Below are 23,165 nucleotides of genomic sequence, written 5' to 3'. Positions count from 1 at the left end.
AGATTCATTTTCACATGGCGAGCCCTTCACCTTGCGACATTCTTGTGAGTGCTGGGTGGTCATCTGTGCTCTCGGATTTGGAGCAAAAAAAATTCTGCATGTATTTCATTTGAGTACCTCTCATCCTATCTAGATACAGAGCAAATCTAAATTGGGCCAAAGTGGTCTGTTAATTAAAAGTGTCCTTTCCTTTGCTGGGTGGCTGTGGATAGTAGCACCTTACCCTCATCAGTTGAACTGCTGTCATTTGACAGTGCCTTTGGTGTATGAGTTCCCTCAGCTGTTTGCCTGTTTGGTATCTACATAACACTAGGAGCATCTCTGGTAATCTTTCCCTCTCTGCTACTGAGTAAAGAGTAAATGGCTTAATCTCTCAGTAGGTTTTTTCCAGCTTCTTGCTTTGTGCCACCAGGACATGTCAAATTAACTGTTGTAACTGGTGGGGGCAACTGATTTGTACAATGTTTATTCAGCAGGGTAGAGGCTTTAGAGGAAGAGAGAAAGATGGTTTAGTTTCCTAATTAGTTTTTCTTCTTTATAATAATTTTTCTCCATTATATTGTGAAAGGACTCTAGTTTTGCAGCAGGTAAATAATCCCAGTGACCTAGAACAGGGTTTGAGTCAGTGGAACAGTAAGAAAAAAATGCATGTTCTGCCCATTAGCTATCACATTATACACTGTACTTTGCCTGTTAGCCCTGTGTAAAACTCTACTACAGCAAGTTTCATTTTTATCCAGTAACAGCCACTGTGTGCATATCATTTGTAGATGAGACACCAGATTTTCCATCACTTGTCAGTAAAACACTATAATATTTAGAAAAAACATCAGAATAAGTTTATGAAAGAAAACAGTGGGTGGTGTTTTTTTTTTTTTATCTGAATGTCTCAAATAATCTAAACTCTAAATTTAGCCAAATCAAAGAAAATGTGTTTGCCTTTATGTAGCCTATTTGGAAAAATGGCCTTAGTCATTTAGAAGATCTGTTTCCCTTGCCTGTCTTAAAACAGTCAGGTCCTGGAAGTCCAGTGGAGCAAGCAAGCAAGCTACACTTGCACTGCACAGCTCTGGCAGCCTACAGGTGACATCAGTCTTGGCAGAAAAATTGGCACCAAGTCTGCAGCATGCAGAGCTGGACAGGAACCAGTCATCCCCATTCTTTCCATCTCCAGGCATTTTAAGTTCATTCAGACTTGTCAATATGCACTCCTTTGGCTCAAGGGTCAGCTTTAGTGATGTGCTATTAGTAGACATCTTCACTTATTTTGATTGCTTCAAGGCTGATGGAAGTCCCTTTGAGAAAAAGGGTTCTGCAGAGCTGAAGAATAGGAACATGACCCATTCCTTGGTAAGAGGTTGTAGTGAGGTGGTGAACCACTGCTGCTCTGAAGTCGCCTCCACTTGCCAAGCATGCAAGCATATACTGGGTCTTCTGGGTAGGAAGAAGCCTGGAGTACACTTACACGTGTGTTCAGTAGGAAATGAGTGAGGAGGGAGTGTCATCCTGCAGCACTGCTGGGGACAATGACTATTACTGGCCAGGTAGGGGGAGGTCGTGCTATAGTGCTTACTCAGCTGCAGTGTTGCAATGGAAACAATTTTATGTTCCTAGCAGGGCATTACAAAAGCTTGCTCATTCATAATTACTCTCTTATCTTACTCCTTGGCCACAGCAATTCAAACCATATTGAGCAAAGCGCATAAACAGTTTCGTCTACCTCCATTATAATGGTAGAGATTCCTGCTTAATTTTCAGTGAAGTGTACTGCTGCTCTGACATTAATAATGCTGACAGACTTTAGTAGTGCTGACAGGCTTTATTAATCAGTATTCAGGAAGAGCAATACTATGAGCTTAATTGTGATCATTAAGCACACAATTTAGCACTTATGATATGACAGTGCAAATATTGCTTGTGGTTTTGCTGATTCACAGTGAAATTCTTAGTATTTGTTCAAAAGAGGATTAATTTAGTGGAAAATGCAGAAACTGGGTACTTCACTCCCTTTCCCTGCTCTTGCCTTCAAATATAAAGAAAAGCTAGCATCAATTAGTACAGCAGGTTGTTAGATGCCAAAAATCTGGCTCCTGTCTCTGGGAAAAGTGGCTCATTCTGTCTGTCTATATATCCCCTTTAGTTCAGTTTACTGCCAGGCTGGTCTGGGACAGCAGAGTCCTTCAGCACACAGGTTTGCCAGGGTTGAGGCAAACACAGCACGTGCAGCTGTGCTCCTGCAGCTGAACCATGTGCAGTGCATGAAGACCGAGGCCGTTCGTACAGGTATTTCTGGGCATTTGCCACAGGGATGTCTGCAAAAAGGCAGCCTCCTACCCTCCTCAGCCCCCACCTGCAGAGTCATACAGCACTTTGTACCAGCTGTTATCTGGCCTATGGAGGGCAGATTGCTGCAGCTTACCTGAGCAGCCAGGTAAGTGTGCCCTAAGCAGAGCCCAGCAATACATCCTGCATACAAAATTGATCCATATAATCCTCAGTAAAATTACCACCTATGAGAATGTGACTGATTTGTAGTGGACAGGCTGGAGCAAACCCATAGCTGCGTTGTCCTTAGGTTGTTCAATCAATGAGTGCTCCAAGAGCTTTTCTGGTTTCTACAAATGAATTCCTGACATGAAAGCACTGCTTACTAGACTTTGTTGACAAGGTTCATGTTGGGGTATTTCCCAGAAGATGTGGGGGGTGTTTTTTTTCTTCCAGACACTAGCAAAACATCACTGGCTAAATCTGGTAACTGTTCCTCCCACTCCATATCCTTTCCTACAGCAAGACACTGATCTCAGTCTCTTGCAGCATCAAAAAGCCCTATGGCCCTGTTTAAGGTCAAGGTAAAAGAACTGTTGCCATTTCAAATATATCACCTTTCCAAACTGAAAGCTTTATTGCAGCTACTTTTTGTGACTACAGGCTATAGATCTGCAGGGCGATTATATACTGGTAAGCTTGTTGATTTGTCCCTCAACATGGCTGTATCCAGGCATAGTAAAAGGCCCTGCTAAGAGGTATCCCATCTATGCCTTCCTCCTCCATAATCCTGGCAGCAAAATAACTGCTCTCATGAAGTGCTTTTTGAGGCTTTTACCAACAGCAGCTTTTTCAAGCCAAGTCTGTGAGAAGGAAGGATGCCTCTTAGCTATAAGCTTGCTGATTTTATTGCTGAGTGGTATTATTGCTTTAAATGAAACTGCAAGGAGCAAATGGCACAAAAAGGACTTAGACTGTGACCTGGCAGCAGGAGACAATGCTAAGCTAGTCTAGTTTTCACAGTTATTCCCTTTGCTCTTCCTTCCAGGCAAGGGAAATGTTGATTTGTTCTGGGCCTGGGACAGTTTGCTAGCTAAGAAGGTGAAGGGTTCAAGCAGTGTTTTCCGATCTGTCACAGTCACTTCCCACAGTCTCACTTTCTCAGCCCTTGCCCATTGCTGTGCTGCTTCTGTTTCCACTTGCCTTTGGTCCAGGAGGTCAGTTTTGTTTCCCAAGACAATAACTGCAACCTACAAACCAAACAAGAGGGTGAGCTTTATACCAAAACCATCCACCAGCCACAATCCTTTTAAGCAGCAGGCAGGTAGCAACACAGTTCAGACTTGTTCTGTAACTTAGCACTGGCACAAGGTAAGTTGCCTGTAGTTTGGAAGATCAGGGTCTGGGATTTGAATTAGCCTCATCTACTTATGGGTTGGAAGCTTGTTTTAATCATAGGATATGCAGGACTTCCCCTTCTTGCCACCCCGCTCCCCGCCCTCAGTGATTGCTTGAAGGGAAACAATACCCAAGAGATCCAAAGTTAAACAGCCCTATTCTCCACTTACTTGGGAATTGAGCTGCCCTAGACAAATGATAAGAGCATGATATCCGAGTAGGTCTCAGTAGCAGATGCTGGAGAGATGAAAAAATGCACAGCAGCAGAGAAAGCCTGGATCCCACAGTGGTGGATTTTGTCCTGTTTGTTTCTTTCCCAAGCCCCATCCCGCAATATAAATAAAGCCAGTCGTGCCAGCAGACCAGGAAGGCTGGGCTATGGGGTCCCTCTCCCAGCTCAGCCCTGCTGGCTGCCCAGCCCCAGGCACCAAGAGCCACCCGAAGGACTGAAGGGGACAGTCTGCTGAGAGTGGCAGATAAGCACCAGCAGCGTCCTCGGGGGAGCGGTTCCAAGAGCAGCTAGTTAGCTATGGAGAGCAGCACAGCGGTATCAACGCAGATCTGCAGTTGTAGGGATCCATCAAGTGACTTGTGTATCACCCAGACAGTCCAGTGTGGCTGAGCTCAGTAAGTACATGCAGTCTTCCCAGTGCTTCAGCTCTAGGAAGTGCCAAAGGCAGCACTGGCCACATGAAGCCACTGCTCCTCCTTGTTTCAGCTGTTTTCTAAAAATGTTTTACCAGCACCAGCTCTTAAGGCAAACCATGACTATATTTTTAGTTCAAGGTCCTTAGTCAAACTCTGTTTTCATCTCTACACTAGTGGTTTGACAAAGATCAAGTGATAAAGTCCTCTCTTGCTGATGATTTGTGGGGTTTGCTGTGGCCACACCTGCTTGCTCTTTCCTGTTCATCAGGCTAACTCCAGGATGCCTTCTACTTCTTTCCAGCTAGAGATGTTTGTCCTGTTCCTGTGAGGTCTAAGGCTTCCTTTCTTTTCTACAGTAGGCTAGGGTGTTTGGAAAAATGCTGCTTAGGGGTTTTTTCCCCCTCTGTGAGGGCTTTGAAAGCATGTGCATTTACCACATGCTCCAGCTGAATTTTAGCTATGGCAAAGCACTGTCAGTATAAGAGAACAAAACCTCTATTTAGTATAAAATTTGGCCAGGCTTTAAGGTGTGTGCTGGAGAGCTCCCACAGCCAGCAGAGGCAAGAAACCAGCCATCAGTGCTTTCTGTCATCTGCCACACAACAGGGGACTGTGCCACTCAACGAGTTGAAATTCTGCCAGCTCAGAAGCACCATGTGTGGAGATACATTCCCAATTCAGTAAAGAATTCATTCTAGTGGAGCCCAGACTTTAAGTTACAGAATCATTAATCTGCTGATTAACAGTTACCTTAAGGAAGGACTCCTGATCTCACCTTGTACACTTGAAAGCCTATTTTTTAATGGAAATCACAGGAATTAAAGCTATTTTATCCATCTGACTGTGGCCACCACTTTTTAAACTATGTTATCCTCAGTCAAAATCACAATTTTAAGCTCTCCAAAAGGATAAGCAAATTGACTGTTTTCTAATATACCTGCATGCAATGAGAGAGAAGAATTTTGACAGGTTACACAGATGATCAGGACACAGATCCTGTTGGGGCTGTAACTCCCTCTCTGCATTACAACATGGTGTATAGTACCAAATCAAGGCCTTCATAAAGCACAGTGCCTGGAAAAAAATAAAAAAAATCCTGCTTGTCCACCTTTCCTTGCCCTGCAGGGGAGTTATGCTTGACTCCTGTATCCCTGATATACGTGACAGTGTGCAGCTCACACCAGCCCTACCACCTAACATACTTCTGTGACTGCACATTCATCTGCCGTCAAACTTGAGCCTGCCTTCCTCCACCACCCTGTGTGCTGTCAGTACACACCAAGCTACATTTTTGCAAAGTCTCTCCCTACCATTATCCAATTAATTCTTCATGCTTTTTTTTTTTCCTTTTAAACAGCATAAAACAGGCATTTGGAAAGCTGTAGGCTAAAGACATTAAACAGGGAAAACTACTCCAGAATATAGATACTGTAGGAAAAGCCGTAATGCTAATGCCACATGCAAGTTATATTTGTTTAGCTAAGCTGGAACACTGTCAGCTGAAAACACTAGCTGCTTTCTAAGGGAAAATAGAGCAGTCATTTCACACAATTGAATTGATTCAATATGGTTGTTAAAATACATTAAAGCTGCTTTGCCAATTGACTAATGTCTGGGAGACCCATTGTCAATTACACTAGTTTGTAAGCCATCAAGTACATGAATACAAAACAAACAAAGATAATGCCCTTCGTTATATTATTCTATGCACTTGACTTCCCCTGTACAATATCTAAAAAAACATGAGCTGCACTGCTGTAGACCATATGTTTTATTAGTCATAAGTGTCCTGGCTGGTGCATTCAGCTGACTGAATTTTAGCTGTAGTAGAGGAAATAAGGAGGAAAAAAAAAAGCATTCTTTTGCATGACCTGCATGGCATGTGAATTAAGCTTCCCTGGCATGTGAAGGCCTCCTTTTTGCTGGGTTGCCCAAGGCTGTGGGTACATTCATTTTCCTGAGCTCTGCGACCTTAACTTCCTATCACCGATACAGCATTTAGCCAACCATGCATGTACCTCCTTTTTGTCCCTGAAGACGTCAATCTCCTTTTTGAGCAGTTCGACTCTTTGGAAGGCTTCGAGGCTGGTCACGGCGTACACCAGGACGAAGCCGTCAGCCACAGAGAAATAGTGCTTGGGCAATTCCACACCCTCCTGCAGACCCCTGGTGTCATAAAGCCGCAATTGTTCCTTCACGCCTCGGTCTGTCTCCACCGATGCCAAATACACATCTTCCATTGTGGCACCCTCTTCTAAGCCTGTTTGAAAACAAGCAGGAATGTTCCACTGCTATAAATATACCCTCACTATAAGAATTCCTTGCAGTGCAGCAGAATTTTGCCCCACAGTAGCTTTCAAGAGTGACTTGACCAGGCCTTGACCTTGCCTGGCAGCTCCATGGAGGGCTGTATTCACAGATGACTGCACTAGCTATTTCCAATAGTGACACTGTAAATACATTAATATGTAAGCACATGATTATGTCTGTAAAATTAATCTATACAACATGCACATTTAGAATAGGATAAGATATATGCTCTCTTCCCAAGTTTTCCAATCTCTGGCCACCCAGTTGTACCAGTTCTGTGCCAAACATGCTGCAAAACGAGCCTGTCCAAACATACCCTTTTGGAACAACAGCCAGGGAACACCAGATAGTCAAGTACTAACATCTTAAGCCTACTTCTTTGCCTCATAATGAGCTGGATCATACTGCACAGGCAGAAGACAAAGGAATAATAAAATTCCAAAAGACTGCTGGAATAATAATAATTCTGGAAGTGAATGTCTATTGGTGGTACAACTAACCAATATGTGAAATTAAGCCAGAAAGGGAAGGGGATGTTTGCAGGCAAACAAGTTGCATACTGTATTTACTCAAATACACAGTGAGATTTTTCCATCCCCTAGGGATTTAAAATTACTCAGATTTGCTAATAGGAACAAGTTCATTTGCTGAAAGGCAAGAGCATGCACAAGGTAACAAGCTTTCATATACATATCACCTGTTCCACCCTGACTATCTGCATACTGGCCCTCCTTCCCTCCTCCTCTCCACACAGGAAATGTGAAGTAATTCAAGGCAGCTTGCTTTGAACTAATTAAAATTATTTTTCCTAAGCCAAACCTGAAAACACATAAATCACCTTGGCTTTGTGTTCCTCCTAGATGCAGGTGCATAAGGTTACAGGTCAAAACAATCTATGTCTAGTGTAGCTGGGCCACTCTCAGAGTTGGTTTTAAGTATTCATATAAGCCCTCTGCAACCCACATTTTTGCCTCCACTGCACTCCTATATACAATTGTTTGCTGTTGCAGGACTACAGTAATGAGTTCTGCTTTATTCTCTTTGTCTGCCAAAAAGGGACCATTTTAGTGTATTGTTTAAGAAAACACAAGGGATTATCTGGCCTATGAAAATAAGGATTTTGCTATATTCAGTGACACTATTCAAAACACTTCACATTGACAAACAAGCTAAAGCATTCCACCCACGCTGCTGGCTTCCCGTGATGTATGCAGCATTCCTGTGCAGGAAAGTGGCACAAGCTGTTCTTTTTGCCCCTCTCTGTGCAGACTTCATAGATCAAACTCTTACTAGGTTTCCAATGATTTGATTTATCTTGCTTCCAAATATAGCCACGCTAATGTGTGGGAGCAAAACTAAGAACAGAAAGACAAAGCAAAGGTTAATAAGAAGAGGAAGCACAAATGCATCCTGTGTGATTGTAGAATGTGTAAAAGGAGCATTTTTAAAGACTGAGATAGTAACAAATCCCTTTCTGGATACAGCACTGTTGTTTAGACACAGCACTACTCTTGCTCTGCCTCGTTGTATTGTACAGACAGTTCAAGGAAATATCTGCCATCAGTAAACACAGCTTTGGCAAGATGGAAGGAACCATAACTACCTAAGTTTTCTTTTTAAAAACCAACAAATAATATTGTACAGTTTTTCATCCTCTAAATGCTACACTGTAATTCAACAGCCTCTAATATATCCAGCTTACCCTGTGACAATCTCTTCCTAATGGCATTAAAAGCAGCAGAGAAAAGTATGTCTTTTAACATCCTATTTAAAAACTAAGAGGAAAATTTAAGACCTGGGACTTAACTCAGCAGGACAGAGCAACAAATTTTGATGTGAAGTGGGAGGGACACATAGGAGGGAGTTGAAATTTATGCACCAGTATCAGATTCCAGAGGTGAAATGTCACCTACATGCACTGGTGGAGAGAGTATATGCAAGTAGTTTCCTAAGTAAACATAGATAATTTTTAGAAATACCTGTGTCACCTTATTCTAGGCCCTGCTCCTAAAGCCCAGACCACGCAACAGCCACCTCTTGCTGACAATGATGTTTACACTTATTAGTAGCATCCCATTCAAACTTCCTAGGTCTCCATTCAAACAAGAGTCAGGCAGGTTGTTGTAAGAGAAGCAACACTAGTCAGTGCCCTAGAAAGGTGCTGGCACCATTCCATCCTCCTTGCTGCAAAGATCCTGATTCTCTTTCCCTTCACTGGCATGCCCAGGCATCCTTCCGCCATCTCTGCCTGGGTGGGCACGAGCAGCTTATGTTGGGAAGATCCTGTCCCTGCAGATTGCTGCCAGCTTGAGTAGTTTTTCCATGGAGCAGAGCACTATCGTGGGCCAGCTCTCAGGTTCACAAGTTAGAGGGGTGAAGGGGAACTAACAAGGTAGTGCACAATGTCACACTTCCTTTGAAAACAAAAAATATTAAAACGCTGGAGAGGGGGAGGATGAATAGACAGAAGTGATGCCACTCTCTAGCACCTCCTTAGCTGGTGCAAATCTTAGGAGAGGCAGAAAGGTCTTTGATTTTTACCAACTGCTGCCACAGAGGAACTGCAACGGGAAGCTTCAGTCATAAATTGGGTGTTGTTACAACCCCTTGTGGCTTCCAAATGAGGAAAATAAAAGGCTCAATATACTAATGAATACTGCACACTCAGGCTAGGCATAGCAGATAGATCGCAAATACCTAATTAAATCAAAATTTCAAGAGGGATGGAATTTCAAAAGTTCCTAGCTGGATCTTGAACATTAATGCAGTACAAATTTTTTGTCTTCTTGAGTACTTCTGAAGATCTCCTGTGTAATCTCTTTTTCCCCTTTTCCAGAGGAATTCAGCTAAGAGCTCCTAAAACCTGCTATTTCTTATATTTGTAAACTGCAGAACAACAGGTTTTTCTTATTTAGATCTCAAAGGACAGTGTATCACAGGATCCCTGACTTGGGAAAGAGCTGGACAAACTTCAAGAAGAGCTGATCTGTTTAGATTTAGCTGCTAGGGAAGTACTGGTCCCTCAACAAATAGCCAGGCTGTGACCCTCAGTTACATACATTCAGTTCCATTTTCATCTGTTTCTAAAATGCAAAGCTAGCTGCACTTCTATCACCAGGTAGTTCTAATTTAAGAAGTGAAGAAGAAAAAAGGTGTCTTTGCCCACGGCAAGGGGGTTAGAAGGAGATGAACTTTAAGGTCCCTTCTAACACAAACCATTCTATGATTCTATGAATGTATAATGATTCTTTGAATGCATAATTAGGTTAATTAGCCTCCATCACATCCAAAGTGTAAGCCAAAACCCCAAATCCCTCCAGCTGGAATAAGTGAGGCAATTTCTCTCATTAGGGCTTCTACCACAGTAATATATGGTGTTTTCATTCCTAGCTAGTAAGAGGATCTGAAGTAGCTGCTTATGAATAACCTGACCATACCAGCTGTTTACACAGCCAGAAGGCAGAGAAAAGTTTTCTGCAAGGGACAGTTCTCACCTTCTCCCGTTGAGCTGATAAGTTTTAGTATAGGCTGAGAGGCCAGAAATATTTTAAAGGCAGAAGGAAGACTCCTTTCTGCACCATCACTGAACAGGAACACTGTTTAAAGGAAAAATATCCATCCTCTTTACAGACATGCCCTGTGCCAAAGGTAAGCCAGCAAATCTCCTGCTGGCCTGGTCAAGAGAGGTCAGGCCAAGCAGTGCCAGGTACCACAGGTACTTAGTGGGACTATCTTCTGCTGCCAGTCAAGGACCCTTTTCATGGCTGAGGAGGTAAGACTGGCCCCTCTTTCTTCAGGACAGCAAGAAGGTGGAGGATTTGGACAAAGACAACACTTAAGTCACAAAAAGAGAGATCAATCCAGGTACCAGGCAATCACAGAATCATAGAATAGTTACAGCTGAAAAAGATTTCTAAGATCATCAAGTCAAATGGTTCAACAAACTACATTATTTTACTTGGCTCTGAGAGCATCTCATCTATTTGTCCCCTCCTTTCTCATCCTGGGACACAAGGAAAATTCCCTTGCAGTTTAAAGCCTAGCACAAAATCCAATACCAAACATCATCGCTCAAACGCTACAGGGACACAAATAGTTCTTTTTGGGGGTATTCCTCCTTCCTGAGTACTTTTTCCTCTTTGACGTCAAGCAATCTTAGTGCCTTTTCAAGAGTGTTAGCTGCTGACCATGTAAGTAACAGTGGCACTTAAGGACTTCACCCATGATGAGCCAGGGAAACCTGAAGGTGCATGTTTTTCTAGGAAAAGAAACAGTGCAACTGGGTTTACAGCACCATCACCAAGCACACAGCCAGGAGCATGGGCTCAAAGCCAAGGGCTTTACATAGCAGCATGAAACCTCCAAGGACTCTAATCATTTCCCTGACACCAGCTGTGCCACCACTCCTTTTTACAGGAAAGTCAACAGGAGGCACATGAGCATTGACAGACTCATGGCTGATTTACAGCTAGGAGGAGACCCTCGTGACAGTAGCTGTGACACCTCAGAGAATGGCAGCAGACCGTGCCTCTTGTCACTGAGAGGAGGATGTGCCTGCCATCAGAACGGAAAGACTCCCCATGTTGGCTCGGCCATCCTCCCCACGGCTCCGGGGCCCTTGGAGCGGCCGCAGAGCCGCTCCTGACGTCAGTCAGGAAGCACAGGTTTTGAAACAGCTTGTGTCCATGTTGCCATGCCCGGTGAGCTGCCTTGCTGGTTGGCTCTGAACAGACAGGCTTTCAGCAAACACACGGGTCCCTCCTTGCCTCCGGCCAAAAAGGCCAGCAGCCAAGATGTACATGTCCGCTTTCAGGAGCTCACAAGCTTTAGGAAACGAGGATCAAGATCCTGTAATCATGTTTCAGGTGGGGAAGGGCCACCCCTGCAATGGTAGCACCATTGTGCAGTTTAAAGCAGCTCAGCTAAGGAGCAGTCAAAGACGTGCCATTCCTCAAACTCTGTCCTTGCACAGGGAGATCCTCACAATGGCATCCTGCCCCTACAGTTTGGGAGTTAAATCAATACAGAGCGGAACAGCAGCTGAAGGTCTTCTGAGAACCATTTCCACCAGCCCATACTTCAGGCAACCTCTGCCACAACTGCCTATGTGCTGAGGAAAAGGCAGGGAGGATGGTGACCACTCAGCAGGACTGCCAAAAGCACCAGCTTATTGGTCCATCCTTCCAAATGTGCCTGATGGCCTGTGTAGGGGAAATCAAAATTGCTGGGCTGTGGCCACTCATCTCTTGGAGGTGCAGCAGCTCTGTAATGACCCTCTCCATATCTTGATCTTGACTCTGCTACTTGTCCTCTTTCTCTGAATGTCTTAAGAACACGATTTGACCAAAATCACAGAAAACAGGAAACTACCTTCTTCCTTCTCCCCTTGCACTCCCCATCTGCTATCAGCTGTTCCTTCCTTTACCAGTAACTCCAAAAAATAAAAGCAGAGCTTCAGGCAAGGAAAAATTAACTTTTTAAGTGCAGGGTGGCCGGGGGCAGGTCTGTGTTGCTCAGTGGCCAAGCTGGAGCAGGGCATTTGGGAGTGACAGAGGGACACCCACAGCTAAACCCCAGGCACGAGGCCTCCCTCCGGTTATGTCAGCCAGTGTCCATGACGTTGTATAATCATGTACATGGCTGGCTCCATAAATAGCTCCTCTGATCAGCAACACCCAAATATCCTTCCTGCCTGGGTTGCTAATAGGAGGCAGGAATTAATGCAAGGCAATACGATTTAAGTAACGTGGCCTTGCTCACGCTGCTCGGGTGTCTCTGACAGTCACACAGCCCAGCACAGAGGGGAGGCAGGTCGGCAGCAAAGGGAAAAACCTTCAGCCTGCAAAGCTTTGCAGCCTTCACGTTGAAAGCTACACAGGGCTACGTGCCTAGCACTCAGTAGGATGCTGGAAACAGATGTTGCTGCAACATTAGAGGAAATCCTCCTTTTAAACACGGGTATTAGCACACAGTTCTGTATCGCTTTGCCAGCAAATTCCTCCCATCCACACATTTTAAAGGTGCAGTGCTGCAAAGCACCATGCTAGAAATCCTTGCATTTATCCAACAACTTATCCTGATGTCTAATTTACTTGGCTCAAGAAAAAAATGCAAAGTGACTAAACATCTTCTGTCAAAGCCCTGATGCCACCCCTTGTTTCTAGGTGAGGCAGGAATCATTTGTCAGCCTGATGATCATTGCCATTCCTTTCAAAGCCAAATGTGGAAACAGAGGGAAACATGCCGCTTTTGCCTTTGTTCCCTTCCTTCTGTGCACAGCAAATATCAGGCATCCCCTGTTCCTCTGTCAAGTCTGTTTTCCTCGTGAGGATTTCTTAAGAGAGCGGAGACACTTGGCCTTCAAAATTCAGCACAGAATGTGGAACCTAATGTGGAGCTGTTTTTCTTTCCAGAGCTTTGATTAAGTGTTAGCCAAAACCAAGCAAAATAAAGCTTTAAGAATGTGAAACAAAAGTCTAAACAGTGTCTACACTCGTCATGTGACAGCTATTTATTTTTCAGGCATCTACGGCATCTTTCAGGGAACGAGATATTTCTTTTGTAAATATGCAGCCGGCACATCACCTACTTTCAGTGTTTCTTTTTAAACATTCTTGTATTTTATTACCAGGAACATCATGGAATGAGTTCTTCTTCAAGACTCTTTTAAAAATCCATAAGCAAGGGATTATGAATTTTAAGAACAGCCCAGAGATGCCACAAAACCACATTTCCTCCTTCACCTCAGCACAGTTCGCAGTCCTCCATTATTGGTGTTTTGGGGCCCACACCGAACAAGATGCTAGAAAAGGAAACAACCTCCCCCCAGAAGTAAAAATGTCTCACCAACAGTATGCTTTCCATAGAGAAGCTGCTCCAAAATCGCAGTCTTTCCCACTGAGGCCATTCCACAAACCACCACCTTGTAGCCCTTTCCCATGTTTCCCGAGGGCCGGTTCCGCAGCGGAGCCCTGTGCAGACAGGGGAGGCTGTGAGCCTGGCACGGCGCAGGGATGGGCACCAAGGGTGGGAGCCGAGCCCATGGAAGGCGCAAGGCAAAGCGCCAAGCAGCGGGGGCACAGCTCCCTCCCAGCGCTCGCCAGCGACTGATATTTTTAGGACTAAAATTTCCTCCCACACCATTTTTTTCAGGTTTTAGAAAAGCTGCCAGTGGTGCTGATGCTTGCCTGCAGCCTCGACACTTGTCCTGTCAGGTTTGGGGAGACTGGGAGTGCTGGAGCATGCACACCCCCAGGGCACGGGCTGTGTTTGTTGGTGTGTGTGTGTGCACAGCGTTATCGGGCTTCCTGGGGTGGGCTTGATGATATTTCATAGTACCAGGATGGCTTCTAGAAATGCAAGAAAATGGTGGTTCCTTCCCTTTTATTCTGCTCACAGTAAGTTTCTAGCTTTTACGGACTAGGAACTACAAAACAGGAGTGTAAAAAGACAGGCAGAAACAGAGGAAAGCAAATGCAGAAGCAGGTTTTTTCGGTCTGCTTTAAATCAGTTTGATGGGGTTGGTTCTAGCAGGAAGCATCCAGCAGCTAGGGGCATTTCCCTCTGCCAGTGAGCCATGGCAGGGCAGCAGGCCCTGACTCAGTTAACTGTTTGGAGCCATTTCCCACAGAGAGAACTGAAGAGTACCTTTTCTGGACCAGGAGGAACTGGCGTTGTCCTGCTTCAATTCCAGTTTAACCAGGCAATGCTTCACAAGCCAGGGTGCTCTGAAAAGCATACGCTGAAAAACAGAAAGGTCACCCTGCAGCCGCAGGTAGGGAGGCAGAAGGGACTTGCAGGCTGAGAAAGCCTAACTCATAGAATCAGAATGGCTTGGGTTGAAAGGCAGCTTAAAGATCCTCTCCTTCTAGGCCTCTGCCGTGGGTAGGGATGCCACCAATGAGACCAGGTCACTCAATGCCCCATCCGACCTGTGCCATGCAGGAGGGATGGGAGCAGGGACAGGAGCAGACCAGTGGGTAAAGTCAGGGCCTGCAGAAGCAGGCTCGATGGTGTCCCCTCCCTACCCTCCACTGAAGAGGTTTTAGGATTGTTTCCAGGGTTTTACCCTTAGCATTTACTATTTAGAATAGAATAAAATAGAATCATTAGGTTGGAAGAGGCCTTTAAGATCATCCAGTCCAAACAGCAACCCAGAACTACCACAGTAACCACTAAACCACATCATCCAGCAACAAATCCAGATGCCTTTTAAACTCCTCCAGGGATGGTGACTCCTCAACCTCTCTGGGCAACTTTTCCAATGCCTGAGCACCCTAACAGTGAGAAATTTTCTTCTAATACCTAATCTGAGTCTCCCATCTCAGCTGAAGGCCATTTCCTCTGGTCCTCTCACTGCAGTCACAGTAGAGACCAACCCCCAGCTCACTACATTCTCCTTTCAGGGATTGTAGAGAGTGATGAGATTTCCCCAGAGCCTCCTCAAAACTAAACAAATCCAGCTCCCTCAGCCCTTCCTCGTAATCTTACGATTTTAAAAATTATTGTTATTTTAAATTTTTTTTTTTTTTTAAGGCTTCATTTCAGGGTTTTAAGCAAAGTCCCGCCCCAGTCCCTAACGTGGGGGGGTTATGGGGGTTGGGGAGAGGGGATATATCAGGAGATGCCGCATCTCGCCAAGCCCCTGCCCCAGGTGCAGCCCCCGGGCAGACCGTGCCCCAATGTCCCGGCCCCAGAGCGCGGCCCCGGCCCCCGAGCGCGCCCCCGGGGCCGCCCCCCCGCCGCGAGCGCGCACCTGGACGGAGCGTCCCGGCCGGCCCCATTGACCGCGCGGACCCGCCCCCGGCTCCCATTGGCGGGCGCGGGGGGCCGGGCCGGGCCGGGCCGGGCGGGGAGGGACGTGCGGCCCGCATGCCCGCAGGACTACATTACCCATGAGGCACCGCGGCAGCAGCCGGAAGTGTGTTGCGGCCCGAGGGCTTGTGGGAAGTAGGGCCTTTCCTTTCCGTCGCTGGGCGCCATCAGGTGAGGGCTGGTCCGGGCGCGGCCTTTCCCTCAATCCGTGCCCATCCCGGGACCCGAGCGCCCATCCGCCTGTTTCCCCGCCGCGCCCGCCCGGCTCCGGGTGGGATGGGGCTGCTCCTGCGGGCGCGGAGCCTCTGGGAGGCCGGTGGAGGAGGGCCCGCGGGCTGCGCCTCGGTGGGGCGGGGAGGGGAGCGGGGCACCCAGCGTGGCCCTGGCGCGCCAGAGCGGGTGCAGGTCCGTGACAGACGGCGCGCCCTGGTTTGCTCCGGGTTTGTGGCTTGTTCGTGGGGTTTTTTGTGCCATTAGGCCGTGAAAAGATGGAGGGCTGGGGATGGGAATGGATGAGCTATAGCTAGGCAGGTTTAAACAAGAGGGGTATTCAAAATCACACACGAACTGTTCTTGGCGTATTTTAAAATGTAAATAAAGTGGCCTGCGTGTATGTGATGGTGAGTTCAGGTACGCGTGCTGATTGCTGCAGATGTGTAAGGCAGCAGGGGTTTTTAGGAAAACAGCAGTAACCATGACGAAAAAATTAATTAATATTTGATTTTTTGAGATGCTTTAAACTTTTAAGACATATTCAGTTCAGAAGAGAGTGTAATAATCATTGTTTCTTAAGGATAAAATTTGACCTGTAGGAACTTTGTGTTGAGCCCTTGCTCTGCAGAAGTCAATACAAACTAGCTCCAATGGTGCTCAGCAGAAACGATTTTTAAAAACAACTTAAAAAGACTCACAGAGCATCTATGGAGCAAAACACAAATGTCAGCAGCAGTAGGACACTGAGCATTGACACTTCTTTTTTAGTGTGACACGGTCAGTATGCCCCATTTTACTTGAAGCCCAGTTTCAGTGGATGTGGAGGAAGGCCTGCTGAGATGTAGGAGTCGCCATGTGAATTGCTCTTGAGGAATCAAAAGTCCCAATCCAGTTAATTTCTTAAGCCATTGTTAAACGTACACTAATAAAACTTCACTTAAGTGAAGCTTTCACTTAGAAGTAAACCCATACTGAACTCAGAGTTAACAATAAAGGCCACGCTCCTCAATCACGTGGCTCTTGATAGATTTGCATCTAAAACTTGTTTCAGGTGTTAGTTATTGGGTTTGGCAGTATCAGACATAACACATCTGAAAATTTCTCAGTTGAGGAGTTTAGCACTTCAGAATAAATAAAAAGGAAGAAAATTGCTGGAATGGTGACTGCAGGGTATCATGTTAAAGGCTGCCAGCTGTGATCCGTGTGTCCAGATGTGTCAGTGGTACAGGGAAGCGTGAGAGCTCCCTGTCTTTCAGTGCTGTTCCATGTGTGATTTGGTGTGGTGCCACTGTTGGAAGATGTTCAAACTTGGAACTGTATTCACTGTTTTCACTGACCTCTCCATCCAGCAGGTAGACAGACATGGGTGCCTACAAGTACATCCAGGAGCTGTGGAGGAAGAAGCAGTCGGATGTGATGCGGTTCCTGCTGCGTGTCCGCTGCTGGCAGTACCGCCAGCTGTCTGCCTTGCACCGGGCCCCGCGCCCCACGCGGCCGGACAAAGCCCGCAGGCTGGGATACAAGGCCAAGCAAGGTAATGGCATGGACAAGTGAAGTCCATGTGCCACGTGATGCAGTGACATTGACTTCTTTCAGTGACAGCAGAATAACAAAATCTGAAACTGAAGTATCCCACAATAAACTGAAGTTTTCTGCAGGAAATGAACAGAATATTGTAAATGTCCTCAGTTGGTAGCAGTGTCCGCAGCACAGCCTAAAACTTTAGCTTCACTTAATGTTGCATCTATGCGTTCTGTTGCCATTCTGGCAGGTAAAGATCAAGTGGGCTTTGGCCTCAATTTTTGTTCTTGTGCAATGTTAGTGCCACAGAATTGAGCAGGGTTTTTAGTATCCTAGGTTTGGGGGATGTCTTTTCTCTGACCAAGTTTTGCCATCTGTTACTTCAGCTCTTTTCAGGTGACTGAACTGTGACCTTCTAGCACCTTGAAAAGAACTACAAGAGATCTGAGTAGAGACTTGCACAAGAGCATGTAGTGACAGGACAAGGGGGAATGGCTTCAAACAGAAAGATTAGATTTAGATTAGATATTAGGAAGAAACTTCACTGTGAGGGTGGTGAGGCACAGGAACAGATTGCCCAGATGAGTTGTGAATACCTCATCCATGGCAGTGTCCAAGGCTAGGTTGGATGGAGATGTGAGCAATCTGGTCTGGTAGAAGGTGTGCCTGTCCATGGCAGGGGGGTTGGAACTGGATGATCTTTAAGGTACCTTCCAAAGCAACCCATACTGTGACTGTATTACAGCTGCATGCACCTGGGCAAGATGATGGACTTCGTACTGTTACTGAAAAACAGTTATTGGTCAGGGAAAGAAGTGGGAAAAGTGGCCATCCATGTGTAACTTGTGGAAATCCAGGTTAAAACCCAGTATTCGCAAAGAAAATAAATAGCTAAGACTTGACACTTTTGTCACTGTTATCTAGTTTCCTCATTTCTCAGTGACTAGATTTCAGCAGGGTTTGTGGAGGGCTTGTGCTTTAGTGCTTTGTGAGTGCTGCCATCTGAATTGTGCAGTTTGGGTAGTGGTTTTGCTGGTGGGGTTTTTTTTGTGGTTTTGTTTTGGTTTTGGTTGGGGTTTTTTTGGTGTTTTTTTTTATGATTGTATTACAATATAGTTGTAGCTGATCTTAGTTGGTTTGGGACTGGGTAGTGGTAAGGTGCCATAAGCTCTGGTTTGGAACCAAAAAGTAGTTGCATCAGGATATCACTTTCCTTACTCAGTTGTAATTAAAGTAACAAAAACATATTGTACTATCTACCTCAGGTTGTATATTTTGGTAAAAAGTGGTATAATGACTTTGTGTTGCAGCATTTAATGTAAATTTTTGGGGATTGGAAATGCAGTGCAGGGATGAAAACTGGTACTAGAATTGTTCTAGCTCCTAAGTCACTGTTTCTTTTAGGTTATGTTATCTACCGTGTCCGTGTTCGCCGTGGTGGTCGCAAACGCCCAGTCCCGAAAGGTGCTACCTATGGTAAACCTGTGCATCATGGTGTTAACCAGCTCAAGTTTGCCCGGAGTCTTCAGTCTGTAGCAGAGGTGAGTATTTTGGTTATTGCTCACAAATTTGTATTGGAAAGTTTTAATCTGTAAAAGCTGAAAGTACTCAGAGACAAAATATACAAAACCAAACCAGCTGCTTTGTTAGTAAGTTGCTAGTAAGATTTTGAATAATGGTGGCATGAAAATAGCAGAATGTCTTTAAAAGCTCTATTGAGACAATAAAAAAACTGTTCAGACTTTAAAAAGGGGATCTGTGGGAACCACTTGGGTGGTTTAGTGAAGTTCTGAAGTATGCCACTATATTTATTACAAAAAACACGTAACTAGTCCAAGCCACAGTAAAATAAAGAGCTAGGCATGAGAAATAAGAACTTGCATGTGCTAAGGTGTCTTACTTGTCAGTAAATCCCATTCCTGTGTTCCCTGCCACGTGGTGTGGATTGCCAGCTGCAGGTGATGTTCCTTTCACAAAGTACACGTGAGTTCCTGTCTTAAAGCCTGTAGCACCTGTTTGTGTAGTAGTACTGCTGCACAGCACACTGTGTTGCAGGAGCTGAAGGCAGTGAGCCAGAGACCTGCTTCTTTATAAAAAACTGTTACCTCACAAGCACACAGCTTGGTGGTTAACTTATTTTTAGGTGAGATCTTGTTACTGAAATACTCAAAATGTAAACTTGATTTGATGAAATCTTGTAAGCTTCATTGCTGTCACAGTTGTAGTCTGGAAGAGATAAGAGTTCTCACCTTTACAAAAAAAAATCTTTCTCAGTGGGTTAGAGTTAGTACCAGGCTGCATTCTCAAACAAGACATTGTGGAAGAAGGGAGAGTGTCATTGCCTTTCCATCTTGAAGCAGAAAACTTTTCTGTTCTCAGGACTTTGAAAATATCGTGCTCACGGCATTCTCTTCATATGTGTTATTCCCAGAAACCTGATGGTTGATCACATGCTCACTTATGCCAACTATGGAAGAGGTTATTTGCCCTCAGTTTTAGCTTGAAATTTTCTGGATCTGACACAGTCTTTCTGGATGACTTAAATTTTTTAATATGACAGAAGTGCAAAGCCTCAGTTGGAGCTCCCATCCTTGAATAGAAGCTGGTGGAGGGTGACTGGTGTTCTAGTATTTCATACAGCTGTTGCTCTCACACTAGAATAAAAGGACTTGAAAAAATGTTACTCCATGTGCAGAAAATAGTCAAGGGCTGTTTAGGGAATCCTGTAGCAATAGGTTAAGGTCACACTGGGGAAGAAGATGAACAGGGTCTCATGGGTTCATGCTTCCCCATGGTGATGATAAAGTCCTACAATTAAACACATGTAGTGTGTTTTAAATAAGGAGCACTCTTGACAAGAGAAGCAGATTGAGTCGCATAATTGCTATTTTCTGCTTTGTTTTGTTTTCTAAACTAAGATTGTGTCTTCCTAACCACAAGTGAGGATAGGAATAGCGAGCAGTAATACAACAGCAGTGGTACAAGGATTTGTTACATCAGCTATTCATTTACTTCTACCAATACAGGCTTACTCTCTGCAGAAATTTCTTTCTCCCCTGTAGCTTTGGATGTACAAATTAGTCAGTCTTTCATAACTTCCCACAAAAGATTGTTCTGTGACCCCAAGTGCAGCTCGTGCTCTTCATCTTCACATTGAAGTTATTTTTAACATTGTATATTTACTGACTGGGTGCTTCTGTGAACACAGAGTTCTTTGTTTTGTCAACCAAGCACCTTCCTGCTCATGGTCTTTAAAACCTGTTTCATGCAGGAATCCAAAGAGAATCCAAATTTTTTTTTTGTAACATAGCATTCTTTTCAGCTGTTACTGTTCTTACATCTTTGCAGCTGGAAGGAGATGAGTTTTTATAGGAAAAGAGGTTGTCCTAGGGAAAATTGAAATTTTATGTTTGAGGTAGTAATCTTTCTGCATCCACGGTTTTACAGCCTGTTGCATTCATTTTTTCCTCTAGGAACGTGCTGGCCGTCACTGTGGGGCTCTGAGAGTCTTGAACTCGTATTGGGTGGGTGAAGATTCCACTTACAAGTTTTTTGAAGTGATCCTGATTGATCCATTCCATAAGACCATCAGGCGGAACCCCGATACCCAATGGATCACCAAGCCCGTCCACAAGCACAGAGAGATGCGTGGGCTGACGTCAGCCGGGCGCAAGAGCCGTGGGCTTGGCAAGGGCCACAAATTCCACCACACCATCGGTGGCTCGCGCCGTGCAGCCTGGAGAAGGCGCAACACCCTGCAGCTGCACCGCTACCGCTAATTCTTGTAAACGTGGCCATCTAATAAAGATCATGCAGGTTGTTAAATTTAACAGTGCTTCTGCTGCTTCTTGGGTTACGTGGATGAGCGTAGAATTCTCCAGGAGTTCAGGTGTTTCCGTATCTTGACTGGCTTTTGAAAATGTAATTGGATACTTGTGAAGATTGTAGGCCCTGAGTATAGAGTTGTGTGATGGGTTTCACTTTTGATAACATAGAAGGATGTGTGCAATGTGTATTGAAAACCCAAGGGCTGTCCCATGTTCTTTTTTCTCTTGGTCTGAGTTTATTTTTAGTCACTATAGGTTGGGGTCTCTGTTGTCCTGTGCTTGAACTGGAGGCCAGCTTTGACCTTGTGCAATGAGATGTAAACTGAAAGTGCTCATTTCTTTTTTATAGGTGATTAAATACTAATGGCTATTTTATTTTTCAAGTTCTGTTTTTTCTTACTTCAGTGTCAAACAAGCTCTTGGGCCTCTCAGCTACAAATGTCTAAATCAAATAAGCACGGAATGGAAAGGTAAAGCTTGCTCTGTTTGTTGCAATGCACAGTATTAAAAATGAGGGCACATTGCAAAGAATGATAAGGTCTTAGGCTGAGTAGTAAAATACTGACTGTAGAGTAGATATTACTTCATTTGTCAAGATTGAGGGGGCACAGTTTCTTAAACCTTCCTTTTGATACCAGGACAGAAAACATGTCTCTGTGTTAAAGAGTTGCATTCTGATTTACTCTGCATGGTTAGGTGGTAGAAATAACTACATTTGGATAGCAGTTACAGATTTATGTATTTCAACTACTTTTTGTGAGATCACAGTGTGACCTTTTCAGCATGAAGTCAGTTTGCACGTAACGGCTGAGAGATTAAATGCAATTCCTGGTAAATTAGGTGGATGGCTGTTGTAGCTTCCACAGATTCTGTACTATATACATTAGGTAGTCATAGGAAGAGAAGTTAATAGAAGGCCCAAGAAGTAGCTGTGTCTTCCGGGAACTTCAGCTTGGGATGTGGAGTGGTTTTTGATTTTTTTTATTCTCGAGTCTTAAAACGTGTCAAGATTTTCCCTTCAACTGAGCAATTCACTTCATAATCCAGTTTAGGTTCTTACAGGAGAGTGGTAGTCTGAAGAAGAGACATTTTGGCAGTGTGTTCTCAAAGCCAGGAAGAACAGCTCAAGGAGGCAATTCTTTGATGATATGTTTTGTTTGGTTCAAACAACAGAAATGCAAAATAATCTTGTGTTAAAAAGTGTTAAAGCTATCTCCTCTAAAGATGGGAGATTTTTTTGCCTCTCCTTTGAAGTATCACTAGTGTTCTTGAAAGAAAGTCCTGTGATGGTATAGGACAGGAAGCGTAAGTTCCTCAGCAAATTTGATGAGGACGTTTCCCCTGAACGTGGAGGGGGTTATTGCAGAGAGGGGGCTGAGGGGCTGATCTGTCTGGTTTGTAGATTTAACAGCTTCAGGTAGTGCCAGTATGGCCAGTGTGTCCATTCCTGTGGAATTTCTTTTGTCTGCTTGAGCAGCATGGTCTAGAAAAAGATGTCTGCCCATGGCAGGGGATCCGGAACTAGATGATCTTTAAGGTTCCTTCAACACAAATCTATGATTTTTTTTTTTTTTTTTTTTAAAGCAACAGCTTCAAGGCTGATGATACTTTACTAGGAGATTGTTAAGCTGTTTGGGACCCTTGCCATTGATGAGGCAGGGTGACAGCAGATGATGGGGCAGTCAGAACTAATGCTGTGTCCTCTGCCAGCATTCAAACTTTGCAGCATGTGGCAGGTGTCTTCACTGAGACCTGCCTTAGGTTGGCCCTTGTGGTCCTGTAATTTGAACTTAAAAATAAGGGGGAAAACACTGTTCCCTCTGAAGTTTATTGAAAAGTGCTGATGACTGTATAAAAGGGCATGGTATCTAGCAGACCAGTGAAGGAATTTGAAACAGATGGTGGTGCCTTCAGAGGATGCTCTGGGTACATGCAGCTCATTCCAAGTCTTTGAGAAGTCAGATCAGCATAGTGTCTTTCCACACTGTAAGTGTCTCATGCTCTTAGACAGGATTTTGGGTTTAAAGGGACATTGCTGTGCAGAATTTATGTGAAGCAGAAAGACTTTATATTTTATTAAAATCTTTATTTTAAAAATATTTTAAGGATTGAGGAAAAATTTCTTCATTTGGCGCTGGTTTTTTTTGTTGGGGTTGGGGTTGTTGGCTT

General features: G+C 44.6%; 2 protein-coding genes across 6 annotated transcripts; one reads left to right on the top strand and one right to left on the bottom strand.

Moving 5' to 3' along the window:
* Positions 1-1,799: 1,799 nt before the first annotated feature.
* On the bottom strand, positions 1,800-15,430 carry NKIRAS1 (NFKB inhibitor interacting Ras like 1). 5 transcript variants are annotated; one of them, XM_014248555.2, is made up of 6 exons: positions 15,377-15,422; positions 14,269-14,362; positions 13,468-13,592; positions 6,330-6,571; positions 5,249-5,385; positions 3,277-3,515 (listed from the first exon to the last, which is right to left on the bottom strand). In XM_014248555.2, exons 3-6 carry the CDS (start codon positions 13,559-13,561, stop codon positions 3,419-3,421), a joined length of 570 nt encoding a protein of 189 aa, XP_014104030.2. In that variant the 5' UTR covers positions 13,562-13,592; positions 14,269-14,362; positions 15,377-15,422; the 3' UTR covers positions 3,277-3,418. The 5 variants fall into 5 exon arrangements, with proteins under 5 accessions (XP_087909490.1, XP_005519002.1, XP_087909475.1 ...); XM_088053364.1 differs by lacking the exon at positions 5,249-5,385 and having other exon boundaries at positions 1,800-3,515; positions 14,250-14,362; positions 15,377-15,430; XM_005518945.3 differs by lacking the exon at positions 5,249-5,385 and having other exon boundaries at positions 1,800-3,515.
* Positions 15,431-15,523: 93 nt separating this feature from the next.
* On the top strand, positions 15,524-20,999 carry RPL15 (ribosomal protein L15). The gene is made up of 4 exons (XM_005518948.3): positions 15,524-15,606; positions 16,998-17,182; positions 18,574-18,710; positions 20,643-20,999. The coding sequence occupies exons 2-4, from the start codon at positions 17,011-17,013 to the stop codon at positions 20,946-20,948; spliced, it is 615 nt and encodes a 204-aa protein (XP_005519005.1). The 5' UTR covers positions 15,524-15,606; positions 16,998-17,010; the 3' UTR covers positions 20,949-20,999.
* The last annotated feature ends 2,166 nt before the right edge of the window (positions 21,000-23,165 follow it).

This window comes from Pseudopodoces humilis, chromosome 1 (genome assembly GCF_049639895.1).
Source record: "Pseudopodoces humilis isolate 2021_Gansu_Grassland_sample_001 chromosome 1, ASM4963989v1, whole genome shotgun sequence".
Taxonomy (NCBI): domain Eukaryota; kingdom Metazoa; phylum Chordata; class Aves; order Passeriformes; family Paridae; genus Pseudopodoces; species Pseudopodoces humilis.
The sequence above is the reverse complement of the archived record's forward strand: the minus strand, read 5'-3'. Positions and strand labels throughout refer to the sequence as shown.

What these genes read in the sequence shown, in the direction of transcription:
- RPL15 (XM_005518948.3), top strand. Translation starts at nt 17,011, where the DNA reads ATGGGTGCCTACAAGTACATCCAGGAGCTGTGGAGGAAGAAGCAGTCG. An exon ending in GGGATACAAGGCCAAGCAAG is followed by an intron (nt 17,183 to 18,573) that starts GTAATGGCATGG and finishes TGTTTCTTTTAG; the next exon opens with GTTATGTTATCTACCGTGTC. An exon ending in GTCTTCAGTCTGTAGCAGAG is followed by an intron (nt 18,711 to 20,642) that starts GTGAGTATTTTG and finishes TTTTTCCTCTAG; the next exon opens with GAACGTGCTGGCCGTCACTG.
- NKIRAS1 (XM_088053364.1), bottom strand. Translation starts at nt 14,359, where the DNA reads ATGCTTTTCAGAGCACCCTGGCTTGTGAAGCATTGCCTGGTTAAACTG. An exon ending in CTATGGAAAGCATACTGTTG is followed by an intron (nt 6,572 to 13,467) that starts GTGAGACATTTT and finishes GTTTTCAAACAG; the next exon opens with GCTTAGAAGAGGGTGCCACA. An exon ending in TCTTCAGGGACAAAAAGGAG is followed by an intron (nt 3,516 to 6,329) that starts GTACATGCATGG and finishes TTTGGTTTGTAG; the next exon opens with GTTGCAGTTATTGTCTTGGG.